A 25,772-nucleotide genomic window follows, 5' to 3' on the forward strand; every position below is an offset into this window, starting at 1 on the left:
AGTTTTTGTGTAGCTAGGCGGAACGCCTCCGAAATCTGCTTTCACACGGATGTCTCATATTGTTATTAGACACCTGTGTCCTTAAGCTGTAGAAAGTATAATGGTTATCAGAATATGGAAGTTCAAACTTTGTGTGAAGAGGAGTAGTTTCAACATAGTCTGCCAAATCAGCTCTGTGGCCTTGAAGCGCTTGAGAATAATAACCCTCATTAGAGACAACAGATGAAACAGCAAATATGAAGAAATGGTACAGTAGTGTTAGACAATGCTTTCAGAAGCATTTGGTTTTACCATATAAGGTAACATAAGAAATTGCCACTACAGACGCGGCTTAGAACGGGCGTGTCGCCTTCTGTCCTGCCAGTGTTGGCAGGACATGAATTAAAATGTCGAACTCAGACTTCATTTTAAGGACATGTCGGCCAGGGGTGTGTAGAGCTATATTTGTTTAAGCACCGGATCGGCAAAACAGGAGACTCTGTGCACCAGTCTGCCTTGATCTGTGAATTCATGTCCGTGACATTCACAGTATCTGCTGCCCACAGCTGTTTTATATAAGGAAATCCTCCTTCACTTCATGAAATCTCTGCAGCACCAGGAGGCAGCGGGAGGGTTAACTCGGTCTCTGAGAAGACGAGCGCGCAGTGCCTTTCACGCACCGCCTTCGCTGTGTTTACTTTCAGAATCATAAAGCTAAAGGGCGACGGCAGGCTGATGTGTTTTAACCACACACACTACTTAAACGCAGACTTTTGTTCCTCCATGTTTCGTTGTTATTGTTTCACTGAGCGGACCCGCCCCTTTTTTTTCAAACGCTCCCTTTTTTGGTCCATCTGCCGCGATAAAAGTTTTTGTGCGCTGTGATAATTCGGCTGTACCTTTAATAATGAATATTAAATGTTGTGAGGAAATCTTTCCACCAATAATTCCAATAAGTAATCCAAAATGTATTCACTTAACTGTAACTGTAACTGTAATCATATTACTCGTTTTTAAAATGTAACGCGAGCTGAATACAGTTACTTGATTTTTGTATTCTGATTACGTAATGCCGTTACATGTATTCCGTTACAACCCAACCCTGGTTACATCATAGTCATGGTTAAGACAGGTAAGAAGGCATTGCAGTTTTGGATAAGACATTGTAAGTGCTAAACATTTTACAAAGACGTCATTCAAAATCTTATTTTACACTGCGAATTGTAATAACAATAACACTAGGAAGTGGTTTTCACAAATGGTCGGACCCTTAAAGCACTTTTATCGCCAGACAGCTCAGCTTTTGATAGACCCTTAAAGAGCATTGTAGACATAATATCCATCTACAAAATAGCATTCACATATAGGAGGTTTACCTGGGTGTAATCAGCCTTGCAGAGGAGCTTTTATTAACATTATGTATTGCCTGAAAATGTACTCTACAGACATGAACTGCAGCTTCTTATGCACTGACAGCAGCTGCAGACAGTAACATATTTAAAACTGCTATGGGGCATACCTATGAATAATGATTCAATCATTTGGTACTAAAGCCGGGGCCGTGCATGAGTTCCCATCTCCTGAAAATATCTTTATCCATCTCCTGATGAGTGTTAGTTAAAGAGGAGAATAGAAGCATAAGAGTGTAACAAGGTATTCTGCAGAAAGACTATCGCACTACAGCTACAGATGAGGATATCACATTACTAAAAATGAAGTCGTCGATACCAGTACCAATTAGGGCTGCTTGATTATGGCAAAAATCATAATCTCGATTATTTGGGTCAATAATTGATATCACGATTATTAAAAACGATTATCCATTTACTTTGAAAGCATCAATTTATTGGAGAAAGAAAATGTGAAAAGTATGTTTTTACCGGTTGATTACCCTGAACTTTAAGTATAATTCAACTGAAAAAACAATTAAAACAAAATTAATGAAAAAAAATAAAATAATATATAAAAATAATCGTTTTATTTCGATTACGTTGTTTTCGTAATCGTTGCAAGCCATAATCGTAATTGCGATTAAAATACGATTAATTAAGCAGCCCTAGTACCAATGGAATTCCACATTCCTGAAACCTAATTTGCTACCATGGCGAAAAAACCAAATCAAAACAATAAATCCTGTAATGTTCCTTCTTTATAGCGTTTTCCATACAGGTTTATGTTAGGAAGTTAAACAGGTCGTACTTCCCTCTCATATATTTACTAGATTGCTGTGAAAACATCTACAACTAACAGTGTTTATCAATATTTCAATAAAAACGACAAGAGTGAATGAATGCAATACAATGCATATAAGGCAAGGCAAGGGCAAGGCGAGTTTATTTACATAGCACTTTTCCACACAAGGCAATTCAAGGTGCTTTACAACAATGAAAGACATTCAGAACAAAGGCATTTAAAAACAGTCATTAAAAAGAAAAGATAATAAAAGAAACATTAAAAGAAAAAATACTTGAATAAAAAGTACATGAATAAAAATTACATGAATACAAAGTTACAGTGCAGTTTAAGATATGAACAGTTCACACAGAAGTTCCACTTTACTGATGAACACAACGGCTCAGTTTCAATTAAAAGCAGCGACAAAAAGAAAAGTCTTCAGCCTGGATTTAAAAGTAGTCAGAGTTGCAGCGGACCTGCAGGTTTCTGGGAGTTTGTTCCAGATATTTGGAGCATAATAACTGAACGCTGCTTTACCTTGTTTAGTAGACTCTGTGGACAGAAAGCTGACCAGTCCCTAAAGACTTGAGAGATCTGGATGGTTCATAATTTAGCAGGAGGTCAGACATGTATTTTGGGCCTAAACCATTCAGTGCTTTATAAACCAGCAGCAGTATTTTTGAAATCTATTCTTTGACACACAGGAAGCCAGTGTAAAGACTTCAGAACAGGAGTGATGTGATCCACTTTCTTAATGTTAGTGAGGACTCGAGCAGCAGCGTTCTGAATTAGCTGCAGCTTTCTAATAGATTTTTTAGTGAGATCTGTAAAGACACCATTACAGTAGTCCAGTCCAAGCATGGACAAGTTTTTCCAAATCCTGCTAATATACAGTATGTAGAAGCACTGTTATTGTTAACCATTACCAACAATGAAAATGTATCGAATGTTGGCATAGACTGTACTGTATAAAGAAGTATCCGTTCGCTGGACAACCCAAGCTACAAATACCAGTCAATTGTTTTTGTTTTTATCAGAAGGGATGGCAGCCTAAGGCCACTGACAGTCAGAGCCCAGCTTTGCCTTGATGGGTGTCCATGAACATCACAAACAGGCGAGGGGAACACTTTTTCGGCCTCTGAAATGCACCCTGAACGAGTTTGAATTCCTGCCAATAATGTGAATACAGCTATCTGAGAGGACAAGTGATGTGCAGCTGTGTCTGCTGGACAACATGGTACCCTGGAGGACGTTCCCCAGTCCTGCTTCAAATGCATGTAATTGGATGGTTGGAGCATAATGGGAAAATATAATGAACTTTGTTTGAGTGGAATCAAACTGAGATGATATGATGTTGTGGGACACGATTCATGATTGCAAATGTGTTTTTTGCTTAGGACTGCAACCAATATTTATTTTCATTATTGATTACGTTTCAGCTTTTTTAGTGTAAATTTGGTCTACAAAACATTTTTCTTTTAAATGTAAAAAAATACAATGTGAAAATCATTCAGTTAATTGTTTATGCAACCAAAAGTCAAAATCCCAAAAAGAAAAGACTGAAACTGTTCACAATAAAAAAAACATTTTGTTTTTTAAAAATGACAAACAATGATCAAATCCATTACTGACACGTTTTTTATCGACTAATCATCGCAGATTCTGTTTTGTTTGGATATCATGCAGCATCATCTTATAGATCAATATATGTACATTGTTTACATTGGATTTGGTAGCCATTTCATCATTATTCCTATTTATTAATGGTTCAGAAAGTGTAAGAGTATGAAGGATGATTTTATGACCTTTTAGCCATCTCTCTCATCATTATTGACCTTCTGGGGAGGTGCTTGTTGTCCAATCTGGTTGCTGGGCGGTTCTGATCAATCACTTACAGTAGAAGTCACTTTCCAGTTGGTGACGTGTTTACTGGCCAAATTAAGTCATCTAGTGAATCATCAATGGCCTACGATCAATGGCTGGCTGCCTCTGGTCAGTTGATTTGTCCCTTCATCTAATTGTTAGTCATATTTCAGAGCTCAACAGGAAATGCTCACAGAGTTCCTGAACTCAGATTGTTCAATTTTCCAATACAAATGAACTATTAATGTGCAATAGTTGTTCCTGTATTTTAAGATGCCAACAGTATTTAAATTGCATGGGTAGTTTGTTTACTCAGATCCATTGAGCCTGACATGGCCTTATAATACCAAGTGGTGTATGAAGCTTCAATTAAAATAAGAAATGTATTTTTATGACTTGGTATTTCCTATTACTGTTGGCTGTCTTTATGCAATTGCTTCTATTTTCAATGTAGCACACTTGAGAACTACCAACCAGGTGCACAGACACTAAACCTTTACAAGTCGGTGCTTTGTATTTAGTGCCGTATGTCAAGTAACGCTCAGGGTTTTAAGAAGTACGTTTGCAAGTTTTCAATAATGGAGGAGAAGGGAAAGAAGAAAACCGGACAGCCTTAGTGAATGCAAAATCCATAGAAGCTATTGTTGGAGTCTTAGAATGTTATGATATAACAATACATCGTTTGAAACCAAGCAGCACATCAATTCAAAACAAGTAGCGCATGTTAAAAATTGAAGAAAATTAGGGGCCCTTTTGTGCTTTTGGGGTTTTCCCTTTCCTGTAGTGCATAGGTCCGTAACAGGAGGTCCTGGGACTGGATTTGGACCCCGATGCCAACCTATACGGACCCGGACCTATAATCCATAAAGGATTAAGGGATTTCCATTCTATTTTAACCAGTGCAGACAGGGGGCGAAAGACAGAGTGAGCGATATAGGAAGAGAAACACAGAAGATGAGTTAGCGGCAGATGGGGAGAAAAGCACGTACACATGGCGCTCTCTAAGTAGAGAAAAATGGACAGTGAAAACAGAGCTTTCAACCCAATGGACAGACTCATTCATGTTCATCCTGCCCACTGGGAGCGAAAAACCAGTGTGTGTCATATGCTCATTAAAAGGGCCAAACGCTACTATGAGAAAAAGCACAACGTTTTTAACCAAACATACCCACTCAAGTCTGAACTGAGGACACAGGAAATAAGCAGATTTAAAATCCTGGCAGGACAAGCTAGAGCTCAGTTCTCTCACTGAACAAAATAAAGTGGGGGAGTGGGATATAAAAGGGACAGAAAGAGAAACTGTCAAACTGTTCAATTGTTAAGATGTATTGAGACTGATATATTCTAAAATGATCTTGGACTGTTAAGTCAAGATGTGAAACGATTAAAGAAAAAGGGAAACTCAAACTGCTGCAACACTTGAATTTTCTAAAATCAAGCACTTTATTTTAAGATGCACAATTTTTCAAAAGCTATTTTATTTATTTTCTCCATTTTATTTTTAAATGCAGCAGGAGAAGAACATTATACACATCTACAGTATTATATATCCGTATAGTTCAATGTAAAGTGAAAAAAATATGGTCTAAATGTATTTGAATTGTACTTTCTTTATTTGATTTGACAGTCAGTTGTTGATTACATGCAGACCTTGCAGCTACTAGGCTACTTCAATATATATCACACTCATTCATAACACACGTTAGACATTATGATGTTCTGGACCTTTGCTTGAGGACATTTTCTCCAACTCGACCCAGCTGAATTTTTGTTAAATACCCTGCTGTACTGGCGCTTTTATTGGCTAGCACGCCGACATATTGTACGTGATAGGCTAAGGGGCGGGACATCTCTAAGCGGTTGACCAATAACAACAGAGCAGGCCAGCTAACCAATCAGAGCAGACTGGGCTCTGGTTTCAGACAGAGGGTGAAAAGAGGTGCTGCAGCACAGGCAGTATGAAAAAGATAGAGCTTTCTGAACATCAAAGCATGGAGACATGTCACAGAATACAAATGGCACAAGCTGTGAATCAGTTATTAACATTTCAATCAAGTATTTTCAGTTTGTGGAATAATTGATTAATCAATTGTTTCTGCGGAAGTCTCCCCAGAATCTAAATTCTTTATTGATTGGGCAGAGCCATTTTGTGTGTGAGTGGTAAAGTGTGTTTAATGTGTGATTTCTTGGTATTTTGAGCACCTTCTTTTGCGATAATGAGTTTAAACATACAAAAGCACTGAGGCCTGACATTAACACCAGACTGCAGTGAGCTTTAGTTGCAATATGATGCATGCTGGCAGGTCATAACATACTTAATAATACACTGCAGAACCATGTGAAAAAAAAGCACCACAACACTATACATGTATTGATCCACCAGTCTTGTACAGTAAATGATTAATTAAATACCTTGGTGCATATTGCCACTGGGTTGTTTTCAGATATATGTCTTATACCGTATATTTCTATGTGTGATCCAGCAGCGCCTCCCTGTTGTTTTTCTTCTTCTGAACCACAGAACTCTGAGCTAACTTTGAATTCACAGAGACAATGATAAGAACATTATATTCACTGTGAAAAGTGCCTCAGTAATTGAAAGTTCTTTCTGTGTTGTTGGGAGCATAGGCTGCCGTTTATTTTAAGTCCAGACTGTGATCCCACCAGTTTACTGTATACAAAAAAATAAATGAGAGCAACCTCTTTTCAGAGGCAGATGGAAAAACCACTATATATGACACGTTTAAAAGATATGATTGAATGTTAGTTCCTTGAAAGTAGTCTAATCTGTTACTTTTAATTAAGACTCACTTTGTAATGTAGAAACTTTGGGGAGTTAATTAAGCCTAAGTAAAGTCTATTTAGCTTGACAAACTGTAATTGCACAATCCCTCAGCAGTAAGAAAGCAACATTTTCCTGATAAATGATTGTTATTTGTCGAGTGTTTCTGCTTCACAACAATGGTTTTAAGAGAGTATGACGTTGCTTGGCTTTTCTTTGCTATGTGAAAAAGTTCTCCTGTACAGTATGTGAGTTTTGTTGAAGACAAAAACTGGTACCAACGAAAATACAATTGCAATGTGGTGTTTATAAGAATCAATCTTAAAATATTGTACAAAATAGCTTGAATGTATTATTTATATGCATGTATATACATTTGGATCACGCTCTGGCTCTTTAAACTTGTTTAAGCCAGCAGTGTCAGGCATCAATTAAGCCTGCTGTGTACTGGGAATGTGGGTCGATAAGAAAGTTGTTTCAAGGACTTCCGGTTGACCGCGGGAACAAAATGGCTGCGTGAGTCTTGAGCTCCCCGACAAAATCCCACTATTATTATTACACATTAAGTAATTTCACACAGAATGCCCTGTTGGAAAGCTATAAGCATGCCGGAGGCAAAGGGAAAATCGACTAAATCTTTGAAAGATGAAGATATTAAATCCATCGCCGAAGTGGTGAGGACCTTGCTACGTGAGGAGCTACATGCTAGCGTTGATCGAATAGCTAACAAGATTGATGCTATGCACTCAGAGCTAGCAACTGTAACGACAAGGATTACTTCAGCTGAAGGAGAGCTGGATGCTTTGAAAAATAGCTCTAAGAAAGATTCTACCGTCCTTTCCACCGTTCAAGAAAAGATGCTGGGTTTCGAACAGAAGATAGCGGATCTTGAGGACCGTAATAGGAGGTGCAACATTCGGATTTATGGTCTACGCGAGGACGCGGAGGGTCACGCCCCGGTGCAGTTTCTGGAACGCATGATACCCACTTGGGTCCCCGCTCTGAAGCAACTTAAACCTGAAATAGAGCGTGCATACAGAATCTTCCGCGGCGGTCCCCCTACGGAGGGAGAACGGCCCCGGGCTTTTATCTTCTGCTGTCTACGCTTCTCCACACGCCAAGCCATCCTGTGTGAGGCGAGAAAACACCCCCCTTCAATCGGTAACAGAGCTCTCCGCTTCGCTGCAGACTTCAGCGATTATACAGTTAAATGCCGAAGAGCATTCTCACAGGCTATGGCTTTGGCACGGGAAAAGGGAACTGATGCTTTCTTGATTTACCCTGCCACTCTCAAGATTAGAATGGGTTACTCCACTCATCTCTTCGCTTCAGCTGTGGATGCGGAGCGGCTTTTGGAGAAGCGCCCTTCTCCTGGTCGCCTCGTTGACGTCCCGGCGGAGCTGGGAGAGGAGCAAGCTGCTCCGATGACCATTTCACCGGATCATAGCTACCCTCATGTTGGCAATGAGTAACAGGTTTGCACATCAAGATCGCCCAAGCCCTGTGGCTGTAAACTGACTGTTTTGTGACTATCCATGGAAGCCATATGGGGCTGGTGTATTAGCGCCGTTATTACACCCGGTTTCACGTGTTTTATCAACACATCCTCACTCCCAGGTCGGCCTATGTTGACTTATGTCAAGTCCCCTGTGTCAGCTTTTTCCAACGCAAGAGGGGGGAGGCCGTGTCGGCGTTTTCCAACGCAAGGGGGGTTGCCCTACATTTTCAATTTTCCGGGATGTCCATAGGCTTCTATATAGCTCCCTAAACGTATGTTATAGACGACTTGAGATCGCGAGCGAATGCTACCCTAAGATCCATTCTCACAGCGTTTATCAACAAAAGGTGGATTTGGCATTACTGAGTGAAACTCACCTTCTGAAGACTGACGTGGGAAGACTGGCTGACAAATTCTATCATGTCATAGCATCCTCTTCTGCAAGTACTAAAATCTGGGGAGTGTCCGTAGTGGCTAAGCGCAATGTAAATATAAAAGTTTAAATGTATGGGCAGACACAACAGGCCGGATAACTATCGCAAAAGTCGAATGTTCGAATAGGAAAATTGCGCTGGTCTCAGCATATGCTCCTAACTCATTTGAGGGAGATTTCTATAATGTGCTCACTGCCGCCATGTTAGAGTTGACAGACTACTCGTTTATAGTGGGGGCCGATGTTAATGCTGTATGGGACCAAGCTATAGATAGATCAGGAGCCTCTGAGACAACAGATCAAAGGAGGGCTTCTTCCGCCCTGCGTGCGTGGGCTCACGAAACAGGGCTAGTGGACCAATGGCGCCTGATTAACCCCTCTTCGAAAGACTTTTCTTTCTTCTCCTCCAGACATAAGATCTTTTCTAGAATCGACTACATGTTCGCCTCACCCCATCTCTTTGACAGCACTGAGGTTTCCATGCTGCCAATAGCTCTCTCCGATCACAAAGTCATCTTACTCTCCGCCTCACTAAGAAAACTCTCTTCCCGGGCCCCTAGGTGGCGATTTAACACAACTTTGCTTAAAAATTATGATTTCTGTAAACAATTAAAGGCAAAACTCACCGAATTTTTTGAGTTTAATGTAGGATCTGTCGAAGATCCTAGGATATTGTGGGACTCAATTAAGGGATTTATCAGGAGCAATTCAACACTATCTGCATCTAATCTGCGAAAGGCTCGACTCTCCAAATTGGAAATATTAGAAAATGTGTACGCTAATCTGAACGCTTCACTTCAATCGAATTACACTGAACAGCTTAATTTAAGGTTAAAGGTAATTAAGAAATAAATCAACTCAATTCTTAGACAGCGGTCCGAATTTTTGATGCACAGGACAAGACAACACTATTACTTCCACGGCTCACGGCGCTGGCACCTCTTTCTTTTTTTATCTACAGCTTAGGACAGCCCTTAAAGACCCTGTGAAGTGTGCACCTGTGCATGATTTGTTATGCTAATACGTATAGTAATGACCAAAATTGTCCATTGGAACCCATATCAAAAGATGTTGGAATAGCAACGAATTTGACGAGTTTTGAATTTTCCGGGGAAATCTGCAGTCGACCTTCGCCTTCGTGGGCGTGGCTTGCGATCTACTGCGTGACGTCACGAGATGGACGCCGCCGCACTGTTTACATTCACCACCGTTCATTTTTTCTCTTTTTCAAATTCCAATTTCTCAACGTTTGTGAGCTAGTATTTTCCTGGAAAGTGTGTCGGAGTCGACTGGAAGTGATTGCCAATCGAGAAAACCTGACAATGGAGGCGACAGTGAAGAAAGAGGGATAAAAAACACAGGGGAAACGATGCATTGCCGCTGGCTCTAGTAATGTCAAGTCTGCCGAAGTGGCGATGTTTATGTTCCCAAAAGATGAAGGTGAGCCTGGCTGGTGTCATTGTTTCGTAGATTCTTTGATTGATCATGATAAATAAAGGCCAGTGGTCGATTCGAGAGAGAAAGAGAGACTGAGAGAGTTACAGGGTTGTTGTTAGCATCTGGTGCTAGCTCGGAGCTAACGGAGATTAGCTGTTTCAACAATAAGGAGAGGGAGAGTGCTCTCCTGTGGGACTGAGAGAGATAACGTCAGCTCAGGGAGGTAAACTGTAGCCTAAGTTATCTCAGTGGGTTTGGTCATCTATGTAAACAAATATTTCCATCTATGTAATATTAGTTGTATAAAATAGGTTAAGAAATCCTTCCAATGTTTTTGATTATTGAAATATATGTTTCATATGAGTGTTGAGAGCTGTATCCATAAATCTCTTAATGTTGCCCTCAAAGTGCACCAGATTGATCACTTTCCTCATCTATCCTGTCCGAAAAGCTGTCCAAATCAATCATTTCTCTCACACTAGTATCACTTTCCAGAGTCTCCGCCATGTTTACAATCGCAACTGGGTACATCTTGTGACGTCACAGCCACTATCGTCTGCAACTTCCGTTACCTTGGTCTCAGGATCATGGACAGACCATGTATGTCCATGGTCAGACCATGGTCAGACCATGGACATTAACCATGGACATACGTGATCTGTCCGTGATATTGTCCATGGTTGACCATGGTCTGACCATGGACGTTAAATGGCACCATGGATGAATCATGGAAACCCACGGCCAAGTGAAACATGGACAGACCACGGTAATTCATGGACATCAAAGACGTGGTTAGCCGTGGTCTGTCCATGGTATAGTTAACCGTGGTTTTCCGTGATTGATCTGTGGTGCCATTTAATGTCCGTGGTCTGACCATGGACAACCATGGTCTTATCGAGGCTTGCAATAGTATGGCCGTGGATGTCCATGGAGAGACCATGGTCATCCATGGTCTGACCATGGACTTCGATGGTCAGACCATGGACATCCATGGTCAGACCATGGTGCCATTTAACGTCCATGGACAATATTATGGTCAATGGTCAGACCATGGATATCCATGGTCTGACCATGGATATCCATGGTCTGACCATGGGTGTTCCACCCCTGAAGTTATAGAAAGCTTACCAATTTGGTCAATTGTTACCAAAGTTGTATATAACAAGACTTACCATAATGTCCACATAATGCTCCAGGGGGGGAGGGGGGGCTACAGACAGGACCAATTTAACTTGCATCTAAAGTCTACAGATATAAATGTGCTAAGATTGCATTTCAAAATGTTTATTAATATCTTATCATGACACTCTTGTACAAGAAATACTACACAGGATGTTTTTTAACGAATCTCAGAGAACAGACAGTGGTACAAAACTTAATTCACACAATTAAATGAAAGGTTTGTCAATCCATGGGAACATTTTACAGTATTTATAACATTTAAGTAGAATCCTTGTCTGCTTTACCACAAACGATACATAACCAGTTCCCTTACTTACATATGACTTTGTATGAAGAAATATGTGTGCCAGATATATGTTCACCATAACAACATACATTTTCTTCCCAAATGTACACTTAAGTCAGTTTTCACACTTTTTTTAAGCCTTTTTGCACATGGTGCACCTTCTCCACCATATCCTTGTCTTTCATTTCGGGAAAGCGTCCCCGCATCAAGTCCTTGTATACCAGGAACTTATCTTCCGGAAATTGTGGCTTTGGTGGAGTCATCCGGTTGGGAGCTTTCCCGGACACACTGTGGCTGAGGAGATCGTCTTTGGAGAACAACTGTGTCAGCAGCCGTCTGGCTGCTTTGAAGGTGCTCGTCTCCAAGACGACAGTTGCACGCAGCTCCTCCATGGTGTTGCCATTGTACCGTGGCTCACAAACTGCCACACGCCCCTCGCGGTTCTTTTCCAGTTCGCGAACTCTTCTCTTGAGTTTCCTTATACTCTCCTGTGATTCCGCAAACTGACCTTGCAGCTCGTACAGGTTCTTGGCTAGTCTGAAAAAGAAAGATTGCTTAAAAATATAATGCCGAAGTAAAAACAATACAGACGGAACAAAAATTACATCTACCACAGTCTTCAAATATATAATTTGCTGCCATATCAGACAATGTGTAAACACTATTTTGGAGTCATATAATATTAACCACATTATTTTCCTTCCCAGCAAACAGTATATTATAAAAAGGGAACATCTGTATCTGTTAACAATATAAAAAAATATATATATATAAATATATATAACATATATAATAATATATATAATTAATATATATAATTAAAATAACTTACTGGGCAACATTGATATCCTTTCCAGCTGCAAAGGGAGATCTGTAAAAACAAATACCCAAAAACTAGAACCTAAAAGGTAATGTGTGAAGTTGAAGCAGTATACAAAAAGGTTTACCATGTTCACCTGGTATCAATATTCATTCCATCTTAAAATAATGAATAAACAGATTTTAAACAACATTTTGCTGATTGTCTTCTACACGTCTCTGGCTGCAGTCAATTGGAACTGCGCAAGTAATTTACCTTTTCAATTTATGACTGATATTTCCAAGTCGACTCCAATGAAGTCCAGTGATGTTCAACACTAGACCTTTGAAGGTATGTGTGAAATTTATCAAGTTCAGTCTGCATATTTGTGCATGGTTTTATCAGCAGATAAACTTCCTAATAGATCTTTTCACAATGATAGTGTGCTACATTTTGTTCTCATTTACACACATATACATATACATATACGTATATGTATATAATATTAATATTACCTGTGCTTCTTTTTGGTGATCGTTGGAGATGGCGACCCCAGTTCCAGTCTCCTGTGAGCAGAGGGGGAGGCTGTGCCATGCTGTGGAGGTGAGCGACTGCATCTGGGTGCAGCCTTTTGAGGCGACTGGCTGTGGCTGCGTGCTGACGGTGCAGCCTTTCTGGGCGATGACCGGTTGCAGCGAGGTATTGTGTTCCTCTGAGGCGATGGGCTGTGGCTGTATCTAAAACCTAAACCCTCTAAAGATCATATCAACCCTCCCGACTTGAAATGATCAATTTATTAATATGAATCTGAAATAAATGCAACTGGAAAAAAACGGCCGCCATCTTGTGAAATTATCTATTTATTTAAATATTAAAAACTTATTTTTCTTCAAATGGATCATATTTCTGGTCTCTGATATGTTAATAATCAAATGTACTCACCCTCAACGTTGAAAGATCAGTATTTCAATGTGGATGTCAAAGGTTTTTAGCAGTCTTCTCTCAACTGCCGTCCTATGTAAACGCTAGACAGGAAGTGGCTGTTCCGCCACCCGGAAGTGACGCCAAAAACGGCGGAATTAAAGGTAACATGACCATTAGCACTCATAGTGGTTACTCCATGAACTGCAAGCAAATTATAATATACCAAATGTCCGTAAAGACAGTGTATTTAAATTAAAAAATATATAAATCCGTTTTTTAGATTTTTAAAAAATATATATTTTATTTTTTAACTCATTCCACCCTAAATGTATTTATCTATATAAGAGTAAGAGTAAAGTTAGAGTGGTATATATTAAAGTAAATAAATAAAGAAGTATTCTAAAGATCAAACCGTGAACATTAAAAAACTTCTGGTACAGGTTACACTTCTTTTGTGTTTTTAAAAAATTCTAATATTTAAAGAGTGAATATAAGCGGACATTTAAACGCCATCACTCAGTAGAATTGGTCAGTTGACCTCTTCTACTTTTAGTCTAACCACAAAGTTTCGCGGTCCGACTAAGGTTTTAAGTGTAAATCTATTAAATGATTATGTTATTTTTGAAGTATAAGTAAGGAGGTTCTAAAAGGATTTAATATAAGATATATCTTAATATAAGATATATCTGGCACACTTAATTATATTTGTTCATATTGAAGTAAGGGAACTGGTTCTGTCTTGTTTTTGGTAAAGCAGACAAGGATTCTACTTGGGAGTCCAATATTGTAAAATGTTTCCATGTATTGACAAAATTGTAACCTTTCATGTAATTGTGTGAATTAAGTTTTGTACCACTGTCTGTTCTCTGACATTCTTATTGTATTCATATGAAATTGGCACTGTTGTTTACATTTTCAATGTCAGTCTACCAGGTAAATAGAGCACATGTCCAAAAAAAATTCCTAAATATGTAGTGCGTGCCAAACCCTAATTTTCATGTTGGCAGGGGTATTGCTAATGTCATATTTGCAAACAATTTATTATTTCTGCTGACGAACATGTAGGTCACATATTTAATGTTATTTGATCAGACATTACATTTATCTGTACATTCTGAAATAAATTAAATGTGTCTATTATAAATACTGTATGTTGTGCCTTCATATTTTTCATAAATCCCCAGTTCAGCCCTGTGTAACTCACTACTCCAGGACAAACAAAAAGAGTCAGAACTGAGAAAAAAAGATTGGCACCAATATCTTTGATCTGCATTCAACATTGAGACCACAGAAGAACATGATCATTTCATGGTTAGAAATATCAGAATTCTATCCATGTTTTACCATGTTTCATGACCACAGAAAAGCATGAATATTTCATGGATAAAAATATCAGTGATTGTCCATGTTTCACCGTGTTGCATGACCATGGAAAATCATGGATATTTCATGGATGGAAATAATATAGGATTTGTCCATGTTTGTCCATGTTTCATGACCATGGAAAATCATGGTCAATTCATTGCCAGACAAGTGAACATGTTTTTCCATGTTTCATGACCATGGACAATCATGGTCAGTTCACGGCCAGGCGGGTAGTACGTGTTCTGTCCATGTTTCATGACCATGGACAAACCACGGACAAACATACCATGGACACCCACCATGGACAGATCACGGATGTCCATGGATGACCATGGTCATCCATGAGTTTTCCGTGAAACATGGATGACACGAGACCAAGGTAGGCTCAGACGGCAAAATTAATAATTCATTAATTCATTAATTATGAATTATTAAAAATTATTTTAGCCATGAACAGGCACAATGATATGTTAGGAATGAAACTGCCATTTCATTTTGGTGCAAAAACATGCACTTCACTGGGCCTTTAAGGCTTATGGGCACGGCATCCATTCCACATACTGTACTCATCACTGATAGAAGAACATCCAGGGGCTTTGTCTCTGTGTTTTATACTCACCTACTTGAGTCCTCTTATGGTGACCTTCCCTTAGACTGTGGAGGAAGGATGTCCCAGAATTGAGACCTGATTTTAACCGGGATTCAGTCTGGGCTAACATTCAGCAGGCGTCTCGCAATCCCGACCACCAACAAATCCTCCTGAACTATGCGCATAGAACTCACCTGACACCCAGACGGCTGCATATGATGGGTCTTCTGTCAGATGCTCGGTGTACCCTGTGCTCCATGGGGCTCCTGGTACATTTCTCCATATGTTCTGGGAGTGCCCGCCTGTTGCTCGCTTTTGGAATGGAGTCTCTTCTAAGTTGTCCGACATATTTTCTTTGACTGTACCTGTATCTGTTTTTCTTTTAAATGACTTCTCAGCTGCCAGATACTGGGTACCAGAAAAGACCTCTCTATGCTGGCCTTACGGCTGCCAAGAAACTGGTTGCTATGAGGTGGAAACAACCCGACAAGCTCTCAGTGGCCTGCTGGTTACGGATGTTTCTTGACGTAGTCTACATGGAACTGTCCACTGCACGCGTGATTGGAGTTAAGGAGTCCAATATCGGTTTATGGATGTCAACAGCTGAAAAATCGAAGGAGCGGATCTAGCTATCTTAACCGATATATTTGTTTGTAGTCATTGGTCCTGAGAGGTCCTGTGTTACGGTTTGGGAAAGGTAGGACCAAAAATGCAGACTACAGAAGATAAAGATCTATAAACAAAAGCGAGCTTTATTGTTAAAAAGCTGATCAACAAAAAACATGGCAAGGATAATCCATAGTCATACGAGGAAGATAACATACACAAAAAACGATCGTGACCAACATGAAGGGAGACGGGAAAAACAAACAATGAACCGAAACCGAATACAGGAAGAGACAAGACTAAATATAGGGAGGGCTAATCACGAGACGAGAAACAGGTGGGCAGGGAAGGAGAAACACAAGGGCAACAGGTGAACACAATCAGACAATTAGACACACCAGGGAAACTAACGACAGGGAGGACAGAACAGCAAAATAACCCCAAAACTAAACACACAAAAACTCAAACCCTGACATCCTGGGGTGGGAGGGTTTATTTATTTGTATTATTTTTTTCCTTAGTTTTGTCCTCTTGTCAGATTGTTGTTTTTCTGTATTTTTTGTAATTTGTGTTGTGATTGTACATGGTAATTTACTAGATGTGTGTGAATAAAAACATTTGATCAAAAAAAAATAAAAGTTGTATCAAACATTTTGCTTACAGGAAACTGTAACTGTTCGATGAGTCACTTGTCCTGCAAATCTATTTGTATGATTGGTGTTGAGCATAAAGATAGCTGTGTGACATGATGTCAGATATCTGTACCAGTGTTCAAAGTGTGACGAAGAATGTAGGAGGTCTAACCAATGCCAATTAGGATGCACCTACTGTATTTTGTAACTAATTTGGATGCACTGCAGAATGTATTGGGTTCTTTATTTGCTACAACCTTCAACCAAGTATCTTAAAAATGGAGGCAGCACATATTTCTTTAATCTTGCAGACAGACAAAAAGAGAACCAAATAAAAAAAATAACCTTCTTGGTGAAGAAAAACATTCTCCTCTTATCTGCTCCGTGCTTCGGATTTGTTCAAAAATTTAATCAGGTCTTCCTTGGCCCATGCTACACCTTCCCCCGAGTTTCATGAAAAGTAGGTTTTCCGAAATCCTGTTTTCAGACAGAGAGAAAAAACAAAAGCACAACCTTCTTGGCGGAGGTTACCAGATTGCAGAAGTACTGGAGCTTATCACCATGCTTTATACAACAGAGTAGCATGAGTGGTGCTAACTGAGGCTTGCTCACCCTGCTGCAGTCAGTCAGCCCAACCAGCAACTCCACCAGAGTGATAACTTGCTGCACCAGCAGTCAAAGTGCCTTTGATCACCAGAGTCACTCTCACCACGGTCTGCCAGCCTCTGGAGCCCACAGAGAGCATCAGAATTCTGCCCTTCACGGATACTCACACAGTTGGGCGAATGTAGCCAAAATCCAAGAAGCCAGGTGCTGTAATCCAACCATAGTTTCACTAATCTTTTCGCCGTTCAGCATCATGCTCGCCAGAGACGTGCTTACCTCAGCAACAATCAGTCATGCACACTGGAGTTCTCCACAGCCTGAACAGCTGGCACTTTACGCTACATGAGACCAAGCAGCCACTGTTGGAGTCACACTTGCCAGAGGCACCCTCACAGCTGCCATCATTCACACTAAGTGGGATCCTACTGGCCACACAAAAAGCCACAGTAAACATCTCAGCCACAGAGACTCACGGCAGGACCCAAAGCTGATCCCAGCCCTGTTCAGAGTCACGCTCACCTCATTCACACCAGAGGGAAAGCTGATTATAATCGAGACTGGGGGAAGGTAACTCACAATGGTGGAGGATACTGGGAACACTATGAATTTATTTATGTACCAACATTCATGTATCAAATTGAAAAGCGTCTTCCTTCTATCAGTAGGGTGTAATAAGAAGGTAATAAAGCTTGATGTGTGTGCGCCTCGGTTTGTGGGACGCACATTTGCAGCGTAAGGTCTTTTTTGAGGCACATTATCTGCTCTTGAGATAAGATGAAATAGTTCTTGCAAGCCTAATGTATTTCAGGGAAGAACACAAGCAGTAATATCCCTCTGTCATATGGGGAAATGGGTGGCCGACTCGTGCCTCGGGATGTACGCCTACATTTCTGGCTGAATGACGATAAGCTAAAATATGAATTGCCTATTTAAAATTCAGTCAATTAATGGATATTTCCACACATATGACACATTATGCTGGTCTTTAAAGGCAATCTTTGAATATATCCAATGATTATTTAAGACTGGTAATGTGAAAATGTCCCTTTTTATTGGTTTATTTCATATTTTCTGATTGCAGTTCTTTTTTGGTCTAGAGTTGCTGCCCTGTGACACACTTGTGAAATATTTAGTAGGACAGATTTTTTCCTAAAACCCATCAAGTAAATGCTGAAGAGTCATATACAATACATTCAGTCGTTTTCTTAACATGAATCTGGGTTTTAGTTGAGCAACGGGTCAGATCAAATCTATTTCAATAAATAAAATGAGCTTGTTGCTTTTGAAAACAGTCTCTTAAGCGAGACTGTATGGCTCAAATCGTTATACTGTTCATTCTTGAATAATTACGGTATATCATTTTTTTGAAAGGGATAACAAAAAAAAACAAGAACACTTACTGAGCACACTTCCGTCTAAGTGGCAGACTAGCTTAAGAGATTCAAAGTGAACTGCAGCACGGATGTTTGATTAATGGTTAAATGATTCTGTTGGGCCAGTGTACTGCATGTGCTCTCCTGCTCTTTGTATGGCTATTACCAGATAGTGGAACCTTGCATTCCAATTACAGTTGGGCTATATAGCCGCAATTCATGTTCATATTTGCTATATCTTCTACTTACACCGAATGGCCAGCCTGCCCATGAATACTTTATCCGTTAGAGTGATCGACAGCTTCTGATCAAGCCCCTTAAGTTGGATAGATTCAGTTATGTTGTATAAGAACCCACTGACTTCTGAAACAAGCACACAGTCATGTGTTGTAATATTCTCTGAAATATTTGGGACTTGGACATTACCTTGAATGATCTTGACTGCAGTGGTCACTGTTTTGATTTCATGACACTATGTTACCATGTTTGGTCTACTCAAAAATACTTATATACACCAATACTAAGCATCCAAAGGCCCTGCTAAAGATACAGATGCAGAAAATGTTGAACTGAGGATGGCTTTCAGGAAAAGTCAGGTCGATGAACGAATTGAATTTCCATTTCATTGCAATCCATCCAATATTTGTCAAAACATTTCACTCAAACCCGCAAATGTCAAGCTCATCTTGGCGATACAGGAAATGTTAAGGGGTCATTAGGATTCATTGTCTAGGGACTAGGCATGTCTGTACAGAATGTGCTGCCAGTCCATCAAACACAGGTTGAGATATTTCACCCGATAAGTGGAAACGTTGACCTGTTAAGGCTCTAGAGGAAAGAGTCAGAGAAAAAAAGGTCTGGACAACACCTGTCGTGTTCATGCACTGACCGTTTGGTTTGAGCAGTGATACAGAGTGATATATGGAGCATTTGATTGATGGCAATGGCATTGAATACTCATCGGAGAACAGTCCGTTTCATGCTCTTGCACCGTTGTGTCTTAAACCTTGGATAAAACTTAAGACTAAAAGAGCAAGATCAAATTGGACAGATGTTTGCCCTGTGGCTTCCCATCCTCTTTCTCTGATTACTTTGGACGACAATCTGCCAGTCTTTTGAATGGACTTTATTGGAAAATCCATGCTGCTACATTTTACAGATCACTTTATGGTCCAAAAAGCTGTGATATACTGTCATTCAGGATGGACTAGGTTAATGGAACAACCACTAAAAAGGCTGGTGATGCATTTTATATTTCATGGGTAGCTCAAATATATCAAGAAGGTTTTAGGGGAAATTACCTTGTGAATTTCATTGTTCTATATTGATTGTTACCTTTATGGACCAGCCAAGCAATGGCTACCATTTTGTCCTTCACCAATTAGTGAGGCAAACCTACCAAAACATTAAATGAATGGTTCATTAGTATAAGAAGCTGATTTCAGAGTGGTTTGGAGGAGCAGAAATTGTATTTCACATAGCACCTCGAAACCCCAATGTGACATGGAGAGTTCAGCTCATTAACAAAACTAGAGAGTGTGAACGTTTAAATAGTGGACCCACTGTTGCCTTTGGGCTCATCTTCAAATGTCTTGTTAGTGATATACTTCATTGGATACTTAACATAAAAAATGAACAGGAGTGTGACCTGTTCAATGTGATTCATTCATAATTTACTGCCTTCTGGCTTGAAGCCAACGTTCCTTTCGGATACAAACTTGGTGGAGCAGAGACTTTAGTTTGATCTTAGTCCTGTTTTGACCCGATGAATCATTTACACATAATTAGTCTGGGAACATAATGACATACGTTTTAAATGATTGATTATGATAATTTTTGTATTATTTATTTTGAGTTGTAACAAAGTGAAACTCTATTTCAGTAGTGGCATTTCATCTGGTGAAAGCTTTTTCCATATCACAATGTTTCCTTTCAGAAAGCCCATTGCTCAAGATTGATAGGAGACTGCTATGATATCCAACTTTTTAAAATGTTATTAGACTTTAGGTCAATGACAGTTCTCCGCACCCATTTAAACCAAGTCGTTTTTTCGTTAGTACTCATCTCAAATGGATTTATTTCCCTGATTTTTATGATTCCAAGAAACTCACACTTGCGCTGGACTAACTTCGACAATAAAAACCCTAACAAGGAGTTTTATGGGGCCCACAGACCCTCCTGGCCAGCAGCTCACCAAGCATTTTATTAACCACATTGTTCCAAGAATCAGACACCAGTCAGATGGCTTTAAATGGTCCAACAAAATGAAGCAAGTGAGCGTTCAGCAGGTTAATCATAAAACAATTAGTGCCATGCAAACAAGTGGAACATGCTGTTAACCATGAATAATGCACGCACCCCTGGGGCCAATTAGTGGGGGGAGCATCATCATTTCACATATGATTTCTCAGGTAATATTACTTAGACACCACCAAGCATGATAGTGATAAAACCTAAAGGGATTATGCTGTTTGCACACGGCCAGCGTGGCCTCAAGCTAATTCTAATCCACTGGTTCATGTCCTAAGGGTTCCATATTATCTCATATACATTGTTCACCCTTTTTCAGTGTATTTAGAGCACTGTGTAGTCCACAGAAAATGCCTGTGTTCTCTCTACACTGACAGAGTATTGCATGCTGTTTCCATCCAACGCTTTCCAATCCCACACTCATCTGTATTCCCATAGCATCCTCACAGCGGCAGGTTACCGCGCTGCCCTGCAATATCATTCCCTGCACACGGCTGAGCTGTGTCAATGCCACTGTGAACCGACTGTCTAAACATGCGTGTCCATGCAGGCAACAAGGGAGAAGTCTCGCTACGTTCAGCCTTTTGGAGAGGCACTGTCATGGGAGGCATCCTCTAACTTCAACAGCTCTGTTCTTACATTTATCTGAAAGATGGGCACTTCACCATTTGCTTTTTCACTCTCTTTTGCATTGATGATACTTAACTGTCAATGCATGCGCAATACTTTATACTGCAAGTGTGTTATTTTTATGGAAGCAGTGCCAGCAGAAAACATTTTTTTGCAGATGTGGCATGACAAAATATGTTTTTTTTTTACTCATACTTATAGGAGAATCAGTTTTAAATGTCACAAGGAAGAAGAAGATGCACAATGCTGATATGTGAAAAGGTTACTTATTGAGTGGCATGTAACAGTTGTTTAAGGCAGTGGTTCCCAACCCGGGGGGCACCCCAAAGATCGCAGGCCTCAGATGATTTGTGGCCAGATGATTTGAGGCCAAATATCATATTTAGACTTTTTTTAATAAATTTTTTTACATATAGGCCTACTGTAATTGTAACACAATACATGATTGTCACTAAAAGCATTGTCTATACATTACAATAAAATATAAAAAATAATTGATTAATTAATTTTAATACAAATTGAAGTTAGTAGCTATTAAAGACATAAAAAGACAGAAATGTATAATTCTTTCTTTAATAGAAATGTTTCTTCTGCCCGTAAAGCGTACAAACCAGGCTTTTCTGGATAAGCGCCTTTTTAAATAGTCATTGTCCATGCCGGTTTCAGTTGGATTATTTGTCACAGTTGCTCCGATCAGATCGGTCTCCTCCATTTTGTAGATTATTTATGACTTTTGAATCCACATAAACACATTGGCAAAATCCGGTTTACTTTGAGCATGTGTTTTAAACAGCTTAATCCCTTTGTGAATTGTTTCCACTTGCGTCGTCCTTTAATTTCTTCATACAGCGGGAATCCAAATGAATTAATCCTGAGTCCAATAACCATCAAAGTCACTCCAACAGTGCTCCTTAATTACGCTTTCATCCTCCTTTAACAAAATACTTCACATTCATCCAGTTTGTGACAGTAGTTGTAGCATTTTTGAGACTTTTAAACTTTAATTACCGCAGATTTTGGAAACTTGATTTTGAGTTGTCTCATGGCAGTTAGGGTATAAGGGATAAATCAGGGGACTTTACTTCCTCTTGATACCGTCGGTTATTTACAAAAAAACACCTAAATATAGCCTACTTGTTGTTATTGTGCTTCTGTCTTTCTGTGTCTGTTCATCTGTAAACTCCCTCAACGGGGCCGTTCGCTCTCTTTTCTTGATCGCCCTCTCACGGGTGAACAGTTCAATGTCCCGCTTCATTGTAAGATTTCTGCCATGTCTCTACCACTTTAGTTTGACCATCTCTGTTATTAAGTTATGGAATACTAAATAAATAAGTAATTAGATACCTTACCGTTACTGCGCTCATAAAGAATGATAAGAATAATGCGTATTGAACTGGTTTCATTAATTAGTGAGTTTATTTAAGGTAATTAGTTAGAGGCCCTATTGTATCAGTATGTCTGGACTGCACAACAGTTACAATGGTCAAACTACATTAAAACAGAATTGTCCCCATTTTGTCTTTAATAGTTACTAACATTAGATGTTTTAATGAGACATGGACCGCAAAACAAAAAAGTCATTTTTAAATCAAGTCACCGAATGCAAGTAGTCGCCTTAGCTTATTTTGTTATGAGATGTGAATTACTCTTCAAATTAGTTGATGTAATAATCGTTTGGTTTCTTTTACATTAAAAACAAGTTACAATTTTCAAAAGGTCTTGTGTTTTTTTCCAGGGGGAGGCCCTTTTTCCAGTTTAGAGCAATAGCCCCTCCAAATGTCTGTGCACGTCCCTGGTAAACACTACCTGCCAATTGCAAGTATTGAAAGACAGCTCCATTCAACACAAATAAAACGTTCAATGTAAAAAGTAGCCGACTTCTTGTTGACCCCACCACCAACTTGGCCATTTTTTTTAAAGGGCCACTATCATGCAAATTCTCAGGTTCACATTTGTATTTTGTGCCCCAACTGTGACATCGTACATGCTTTATTTTTCTCATACTGTCTGTGCTGCAGCACCTCTTTTCACCCTCTGTCTGAAACCAGAGCCCAGTCTGTTCTGATTGGTTAGCTGGCCGGCTCTATTATGATTGGTGAAAAGCTTAGATATGTGCCGCACCTTAGCCTATCACAAACAATATAAGCGGAAGTGTTACTGATGTCACTATGATATGGAAGTAAACAAAGGAGTCCAATGTATGCATTGTGAGTGCAAGAGAAAATCCTTCTGGCGGGAACTTTGGGAATTCAGCCTTTGCAGACCATTAACATGCACAAACACCTATACAATACACTACATGGGAAAACCCCAAAAAGCAGAATAGGACCTCTTTAAGATCAGATTATATATTGGTGTACTTAAAACCATACATCTCACTTCTAAATCCCTTCCTTCTTGTTTCTTATTGTAAGCCAGCTTGGTTACCCCTCCTAATGGGCAAAGACTTTGTTCCAGCAGTAATCATAATCCTTTGAGGAGATGCAGGACGTGTCACAGTGTGAACTGAGATATTAATTTCCCCTCCATGTGGAGCCCCGCTCTGCTGGCCATGTAATGCTATCAGCTTTGAAGGAATCTTGTCTGGTTAAGCCTTTCACCAATGTTCTTTTTGACATCCATTTTCTTGCTTAAACTTCAATTTTTGTTTATTTTGCAAGAACATTTATTTTCAGAAAAAGGAGCATCCTTCATCTGTTCAGTTTACTTTCATCCGCTGGTGTCCTCATGTGAACTGTGCAGGTTATTTATATGTTAATTAATAATTGGTGTATGACTGCATTTATCATCCTACATTTATAAATGATCTTGCAGGTTAATATTAGTCACAGATCTGAACACTTCTTAATTATGTTATTTTGGAGGATACTAAATGAAAACAGCAATCTTTTTGTATTGAATTTTAAATCTAAAGATAATGAATGTTTTTCACTAGCTCCACCAGGCAAGCAACATTATTGTACTGTAGATTTATTTTTCATTATTTCCTCTTCTCATTCTCTTGTCTTGTGCAAACAGTAACTTGTTTTGTCTTGCTCTAAAGCCCCAAAGCTTACCATGTATCTTAGCTGTAGAGCCGCTGCTAATTATGTTTTTGTTCAGTTTCTCTGTTTATTTAATGATGATGTTGAAACTGCGTTAGCGGCGAGTTACTTGAGCCAGACATTTTTTCTTCTAATCATATTGTCTCTCCTCTCCTTCCCTGTGGCATGTGTACCCTAAACTACAGCAAAAAAAGAGGACGTATACTTTATTCTGCATGCAGCCTATTTACTTTGCTCTCATTAGGTGAACCGCTAATTCCTGAAATGCAGATTAAAAGCAGTATTAGTTTTGTCATTAAAAGGATTAACACTATGTAAACTAGGCAACAGTGAATGTCTGCAATCTAAATAGAGCAGGCATTGAGTTGGGAACAGTGTAACAAGGCCTGAGGTTAGACGTGTGCACAGGTGGTGAGTGCTCGGGAAGGTATTGCTCTTCACTGGGAGTCCTTGATCAACTCTGACAGATTTCACCTACAAGGCACGTTACTGCACTGTACCTGCTTTAACAGCTGCTTTCCAGCTCATTTCAATTCATGGCTGTAGTGACTGGTATGCAGATCAGTAGGAGTTTGGTGTTCCGTGTCTCTAATTGTTGAAGTCAGTGTCACACTGATTTACACGATTATTCTATGTATCTGATGAGATCTCTACCTCCCAGCAGTATGTAATGAAGGCTACTGCAGGGATGATTACCCCTAAAACATAACAGTTTCTTTATAATCAAGTGTGATTTTAATAACATACACGTTTTATTCCCCAGTTAAACTCCTCCAATTAGAATGAATTAAAAGTCAACCTCGAGGCACATTAGAGAGTATGTAAGAACTCTAAAATGTTCTTTAAAATGTTAGTAATCCTGGATCTGGCCTAGTCCACAAAACTCAGATTCAGAGAGAGATTGAGCCGTACAAGTTTGACTTGGATGAAAAGTCTGTTGTGCACCAACATTGACGTCTATAAGACATATCAGAACCAAAGTTAACTTTATTTTGTTTATGTTGTTTGTTAGCTCATTAGCTTACAACTGGCAGTCGCTAACAGTGTTACTGGGTGTGAGACAGAGATAACTGATTGGTTAGTTGGCCCACTCTGTTGTGATTGGTTAATAACTTAGAGATGTCCCGCCCCAGAGCCCATCACGCAAAATGTGTTGGAGAACTAGCCAATAGGAGCGCGAGTCTTACATAGTGATGTCACTATGGTACGGAAGTTAAAACAAGGAGTCAAATGGAGGCGTTTCTCAGGCTTGTGTTGAAGATTGTTTTTCCGTCAAAAAAAAGTGTTTGGACAGCAATTTCTAACTTGTGATGTGCCTA

At 39.6% G+C, this 25,772-nt stretch overlaps 2 protein-coding genes across 4 annotated transcripts in view; one reads left to right on the forward strand and one right to left on the reverse strand.

The window, feature by feature from the left end:
- Positions 1-25,772, forward strand: part of gabra3 (gamma-aminobutyric acid type A receptor subunit alpha3) — a 125,301-nt gene that overhangs the window by 24,466 nt on the left and 75,063 nt on the right. The window lies entirely within an intron of this gene.
- LOC307020413 (uncharacterized protein) lies at positions 11,436-15,087 on the reverse strand. Its single transcript, XM_079651747.1, has 5 exons — positions 13,377-15,087; positions 12,950-13,212; positions 12,711-12,777; positions 12,468-12,506; positions 11,436-12,172 (listed from the first exon to the last, which is right to left on the reverse strand). Exons 2-5 carry the CDS (start codon positions 13,026-13,028, stop codon positions 11,758-11,760), a joined length of 600 nt encoding a protein of 199 aa, XP_079507873.1. The 5' UTR covers positions 13,029-13,212; positions 13,377-15,087; the 3' UTR covers positions 11,436-11,757.

This window comes from Notothenia rossii, assembly GCF_949606895.1.
Source record: "Notothenia rossii genome assembly, chromosome: 9".
Lineage (NCBI taxonomy): Eukaryota > Metazoa > Chordata > Actinopteri > Perciformes > Nototheniidae > Notothenia > Notothenia rossii.

Coding starts and splice junctions, on each gene's coding strand:
- LOC307020413 (XM_079651747.1), bottom strand. CDS start 13,028: ATGGCACAGCCTCCCCCTCTGCTCACAGGAGACTGGAACTGGGGTCGC. Junction 12,507..12,710: donor ATCAGTCATAAATTGAAAAG/GTAAATTACTTG, acceptor TTGTTTTTACAG/ATCTCCCTTTGCAGCTGGAA. Junction 12,173..12,467: donor AAGGATATCAATGTTGCCCA/GTAAGTTATTTT, acceptor TTTCTTTTTCAG/ACTAGCCAAGAACCTGTACG.